The sequence below is a fragment of the Lactuca saligna genome, chromosome 6 (genome assembly GCF_052625555.1).
Source record: "Lactuca saligna cultivar CGN05327 chromosome 6, ASM5262555v1, whole genome shotgun sequence".
Lineage (NCBI taxonomy): Eukaryota > Viridiplantae > Streptophyta > Magnoliopsida > Asterales > Asteraceae > Lactuca > Lactuca saligna.
Window position 1 is genome coordinate 14,684,304 of NC_136422.1, and position 6,594 is coordinate 14,690,897.

The 6,594-nt window shown below is 35.8% G+C and overlaps 1 protein-coding gene across 1 annotated transcript; it reads left to right on the forward strand.

Moving 5' to 3' along the window:
• The first annotated feature begins 622 nt into the window (after positions 1-622).
• Positions 623-5,119, forward strand: FTSH4 (FTSH protease 4). Its single transcript, XM_078959210.1, has 7 exons — positions 623-894; positions 1,809-1,896; positions 1,967-2,236; positions 2,333-2,578; positions 2,842-2,966; positions 3,346-3,822; positions 3,910-5,119. The coding sequence occupies exons 1-7, from the start codon at positions 868-870 to the stop codon at positions 4,819-4,821; spliced, it is 2,145 nt and encodes a 714-aa protein (XP_078815336.1). The 5' UTR covers positions 623-867; the 3' UTR covers positions 4,822-5,119.
• The last annotated feature ends 1,475 nt before the right edge of the window (positions 5,120-6,594 follow it).

The following is a 6,594-nucleotide window of genomic DNA, read 5'->3' on the forward strand; positions in this document are numbered from 1 at the left end:
TCCTAAGAAACATACTGTGAAACTGCACTCCAACTGTGTTTACATGCTCCATTTGAAGAATGGTTGATCTTTACTTCGACGTCGATTGACTTCACGGTTATATCTTTCGTTGACTCTCCTACAGGAAGTAGACGCATTGACGCTAATGTTGATCGACTCTTTAGTTACATCGATCCATGAACAAACCAATATGAATATATGATCTCTTTCATCCATGGTCAAAACATGAACCATTTTTTTAGAGATGAAGTTTGAAGAAGATGAAACATAAAAAAATTATAAGAGTTGAATGAAAAAGTTTGAATATGGTAAAAAATAAAAGATGATGTTAGTATTTATAGTAGTTGAGAAAATTTTTAAAATTTAAATTTTTGAAAAGAAAGAAGTTATATATTGAAAAATGAGATAGTTTTTTAGAAATTGTGATATATATTTAAATGGTAAAAAATAAATTAATTCGATTCACTCGATAGAAACTCACCGAATTTGGCTACTGAACTCGATATGCCGAACTGGTTGTACTGTGTATGCGATACATGAGGCCCACTCGAGCTTCACCGAATGCGACTCGCAAATTAAAAATAAAATGGTGCATACTTAGGTGAGGCGTGCTGCAACGCGTGTTCACTATTCAGCAGCCTATGAACCATTTAACGAACAATTGGATTAGGATTTCCTAAAACAACATAAAAATCCAATCTTTCGTTTCCCCTTCAAGACATCTCTTCCCCCTACCTCTCTCGTAAACCCACCAATTTCTCGCTGAAAGCGCGCAGCCTTTGAATCAAGCATCTATTTTGAAATTTCTGTTCGAGGAAGAAAGGGCGAGACAAAGATCTGACCTGTGATTTGAAGAGAAGGAGAAAGATGGGCCTAAAACGCCTTCTTACCCAGGTCTATTTTCCTTCATCTTTTATTTCAACAATTGCTCTGTTTCATCTTTCTTGGTTAGATCATGTCAATTATGCATATGGATGGATTATTACACCTTAACGTTCCTTTGAAATCACTTAGGGTTACATACGAAAGGAAAGAAAACCCTAATCTGAAAGAGCTTTTAGGGTTCTCACAGACCTCCTTCAAGTAACTTCTACATGGTTACGTAGCTGTAGATTAATGCAATTTGTTGGACATTTGGTTGATTGATATATGTATATGAATATATACTTATATATTGAAATGTGTAGTGTTTTCTTGATGAATGTTTCTTTGGTCTTCTTGCTACATTCATCAGATTTGATGTACTGAAATTGAAGTGTTTTCATGATCATGGTTCTTTTTGGTCTCACTTGCAGTATTATGTTAAGAATCGGTTTTTGTTGGACAACATAGTAGTTGAATTTCTTTACACTTTGCTTAGCCATCAAACGAATACATGCTTGTTCTTACTGCATGATTAGGTAAAATTCGTGAAGAAATGATATAATAAGTGTTAGGAATTAGGGTAGTTTAATTGTAGGTCCTAAATGTTGTAAAAAGACAAAGTATCAATTCTGGGCACACACTTGTCTGTTATTGATTGCAACTTTCTCTATTCTTCTTTTCTTTCATCACTTTTTCTTTTCTTGTTTGGTTGAGAACTTTTTATATGCTACAGAATAGGAGATCAGCCTCTAGTTAGGTATGAAGTTTGTGAACATAGCCTCCGATTGTTCTATCACTGAATCAATCATATTCATTGGAGATTAAAAAATACATCATCTTTACTCATTTGCAAATATACTTTCAGGAGTTTTTCACTACTATACTTTGCAAATGGTTTTACTATTCACCATGTTAGTGTTTATTACTTTATTTATATATAATAGGTCTCAAGGCCACAATCACAAGTGAAGCTTCTGAAAAGCTTGTATACCAGATCATACAATACTTCTCAAACAGTTGTATCTGATACAGGTATATACATACATACCTTCCCTATTAGTTACTTAATGTATGGAATGATTAACTGATTATATATTTGCAGTTTACAAGGTGGCAAGTGGGCAAAGAAGGTTTCAGTCAAGCTATGGTGGAGGTTTTGCAAGAAGAATGCGTGAACGTGATGCAGACAACAGAGGAAATGCTGCATCATTCAGGGAGCTTTATCATCAAAGTGATCCAGAAGCTGTGATAAGACAGTTTGAAAGTCAGCCTTATTTGCACTCAAATCCTTCAGCACTTAAAGAATACGTCAAAGCCCTGGTCAAAGTTGACCGATTGGATGAAAGCGAGTTGCTCAAAACATTACAAAGAGGTAAGTGTCAACATGAACAAATGGAGTAAAAAAGTAAAAAACCATGTTACTTGTTATAATTATAATTATAATTTTTTTTTTTTTTGTGAATTTTAGGAATGGCAGGGTCTGGGAAAGGAGGATATGATGAGGAAATGATTGGTGGATTTTCAGCTTTGAAAAATGTTGGAAAATCTACAAAAGAAGGTGTGTTGGGAACAGCTGCTGCACCTATACATATGGTGGCTACTGAAGGAGGACATTTGAAAGAACAGATATGGCGTACAGTTCGTGCTTTGGGCATGACTTTTCTACTCATGTCTGGTGTTGGAGCACTTATCGAGGATAGAGGAATCACTAAAGGTATTAATTACACTTTTGCCCCTACTCCTTTATACATTATCAAGCTCACTAAGGGCTGTTTCTTTATCTTTTGCCCCTACTCCTTCTATATGGATAAATTGTATATGTAAACTCTTACTGCTTCTTTTTTAGACCGAATCAACTATCTGAATCTGAGTAAATGACTGTTTTACCCTTGTGTGTATAAATGATGATAAGTAACAAATTACTGTTTATTTAACAACTGTTATTAATAATGGACGATATTGGTCATATCCTTTTAGGTCTAGGTCTTCATGATGAGGTCCAGCCAAGTATGGAATCCAGCACAAAGTTTAGTGATGTGAAAGGTGTAGATGAAGCAAAAGCTGAACTTGAAGAAATTGTTTACTATCTACGTGACCCTAAGGTGAATAAATAAATCTACTTTTATAAATTTAAAAATAGTCCAAGAATATCAAGTAATCTACATTTTTTGTCCTCGAGTATAGCTGGTTTTCGCAGTTGTTCCATTTTTTTTTTATTGCAATTTTGATCCACATTTGACTTGTAACGTTTTTGGTTCCATTTCCGTGTAAAATGATTATTCTTTGTGAGTCAGTTTTGGTCCCTTTGTATAGCTGATTTATGCAATTTTGGTCCTTAAAGTATAAACCATTTTGGGACCAATATTAGAAGAGAAAACCTTTTGGGACCAATATTGCAAAATCCAACTATGCTTGGAGGCCAAAAACATAATTTACTCAACAATATAAGAAATTAATTTTTGATTGAATTGTGATGTGTAGCGATTCACCCGTCTGGGTGGAAAATTACCAAAAGGTGTTTTACTTGTGGGCCCACCGGGGACGGGAAAAACCATGTTGGCCCGTGCAATCGCGGGAGAAGCGGGTGTCCCGTTTTTCTCATGCAGTGGAAGTGAATTTGAGGAAATGTTTGTTGGTGTTGGAGCAAGAAGAGTGAGGGATCTTTTTGCTGCAGCTAAAAAACGTTCACCTTGTATCATCTTCATAGATGAGATTGATGCCATTGGTGGAAGCAGAAACCCTAAGGATCAACAATACATGAAGATGACTTTGAATCAGTTGCTTGTTGAATTGGATGGATTTAAACAGAATGAAGGGATCATTGTTATTGCTGCAACCAACTTCCCTCAGTCCTTGGATAAGGCGCTGGTCAGACCCGGGAGGTTTGACCGCCGTGTCGTTGTCCCCAATCCCGATGTTGAAGGCAGGCGCCAGATCATGGAGTCTCACATGTCAAACGTAAAATGACCTTTTTGCCCTTTTCTTTTTTAATTTTAAAAAAAAAAAAAAAATACAAGTTGGTAAAATTAAAATTCATTGCAACAGATCTTGAAGGCGGATGATGTCGATCTAATGGTGGTTGCGAGAGGAACACCGGGATTCTCCGGTGCTGACCTGGCAAACTTGGTGAACGTGGCGGCACTCAAGGCGGCAATGGACGGTGCTAAATCGGTAAGCATGGCGGACCTCGAATTCGCCAAAGACAAAATCATGATGGGAAGTGAACGGAAATCCGCCGTCATCTCCGATGAGGTCCGTAAGCTAACCGCCTACCACGAAGGCGGCCACGCCCTGGTGGCGCTCCACACCGACGGGGCCCACCCGGTTCACAAAGCCACCATCGTCCCCCGCGGAATGGCCCTCGGGATGGTGGCTCAGCTGCCGGAAAAAGACGAGACGAGTGTCTCCCGGAAGGAAATGCTGGCCAGGCTGGATGTGTGTATGGGTGGGAGAGTTGCAGAGGAGCTTATCTTTGGAGAAGATGAAGTGACTTCAGGAGCTTCTTCGGATCTTGAACAGGCTACAAGGCTTGCAAGAGAAATGGTGACGAAATATGGAATGAGTAAAGAAGTTGGTGTTGTTGCTCATAATTACGATGATAATGGGAAATCAATGAGCACTGAAACAAGACTTTTGATTGAGAAAGAAGTACGTGGGTTTTTGGAAAAAGCATATAATAATGCCAGAAATATCCTCACTACTTACAGTAAAGAACACCACGCCCTTGCTAATGCGTTGTTGGAACACGAGACTTTATCGGGAAAACAGATTAAAGAACTTTTGGCTCAATTAAACGCCAACGCGCCAGCTCAGCAACCGCAGCAAGTGGCGGCGCCTCAGCGGGTGCCGCCTTCGACGCCGAATCCGGCGGCGGCTGCGGCAGCGGCAGCTGCTGCTGCCGCGAGTGCGGCGTCTGCTGCCGCCAAGGCGAAAGGTATTGCTCCGGTGGGATCTTGATGGTAGGTAGAAGGGTGTAGGGTTATGTGCATATAATGATGGTGACTTTATTATATACTATACTTTGCTGAAATGAGTTGAATGCTTCTTTCTTTATGGTGATTTTGAACATGAAGAAAAGTAATGGAATATTGGAAGGGGCAGTGAAAATGTTGACGTGTAGCTTTTATGTTGACATCTTTAAATGTTGAAATGTTTTTTTTAGTATTCTACAACAGAACTTGTTGACATATTTGTTGTATAACAACCATGATACTTGCTAAGATGCATAAAAAAGAATGAATCATATTTTCTGATATCTTGCAAGTTTGTAAAAAGATTAACTATGGGTTGGTAATTATATTTTGTTTAACCTATCATTGGTTATTAAACTTGTTTATTTTGATCACTCTAATCGGAGATAGTAGGTATATAAAATCAAATGATATTGTTAAGGTTATAAATAGTCGTTGAACTTTTTTGGGTGATTTATTTTAATCATTATATTTTGTTTAAGTTATCATTGGTTATTGATTTTTTTACTTTATTTTATTTTAGTCACTTTAGTTTTTTATTATCGTTATAAAAAATTAAAAAAAACTACTATTTCTTCATTTTTTCCACAACTCAACTTGTTACATCAATTAGTAAATTATATGAATAATCATTGTGATTTACGGTAGGATAGTCATTAACTTTTTAAACTCGAACAATCCCAATGATTTAAAAAAAAAGCTATTGTGATTTACGGTCGGATGTACATTTAGCGGATGTACATTTAGTCACAAGGATTATTCATATAAGTTTGAGTGAATTACAAGAATGGTCCTTATGATTTCGGTTAATTTACACGTTTGATCTTTAACTTAGTTTTTTAATTCGGAAGGTCCATATTATTTGTTTTTGTTGTGTACTTAGTTATTGTCTTACCTAAAAAGACTATGTTACCCTTGATTTTTTTAATTTATTTAAATAAATACATACCCAACAAATAAGGTGGAGTAGATAAGATAATGTGAAGTGAGATAGAAGTGGGGTTGGGTACGTGTTTATTTAAATAAATTAAGAAATCAAGGACAACATAATCTTTTTAGGTAAGATAGGGATCAAGCATACAACAAAAATAAATTGTTGGGACCTTTCGAGTTAAAAAAACAAGTTAAGGGCCAAACGTGCAAACTAACCCAAACCATTAGGACCATTCATGTAATTTACTCTATAAGTTATTCTAAAATAATGGATGTAACAAGTTTAGTTTTAGAGAAAAAAAATTGTATTTTTTTTAAATTTATAAATGATAATAAAATTTAGAGTGACAAATAAAACATCAAAAAAAAGTTCAATGATTGATTATAACATTGACAATGTTATATATCGGTTATCACCGATTAGAGTGATCAAAATGATTAAAAATAAACAAGTTTCATGACCAATGATAGCTTAAACAAAGTATAATGACCAAAATAAAACATTTAGAAAAAATTAGTAACTAAAAATGACCAAACCCTTAATCAGTGGCGGAGTTAGAAATTTTTATATGAAGGTACAAAAATTATCAATAAATATTCTATGTAGTTATCATATTCGAGGCATTAAAAACATGATATAATCTTTTTAGCTGAGGATATAATAACATAGAACATTTTTACAAATAATTTTTTTTATATACATAAAACAATTTTTTTGGAGGGTGCTGTAGTACCCCAACGTTCCATCTGACTTCGCCTCTACTCTTAATAAATTAACCTAAAGGTTTGGCCTTATTAACCATTGTATTGAGCTGTTGAATAACAT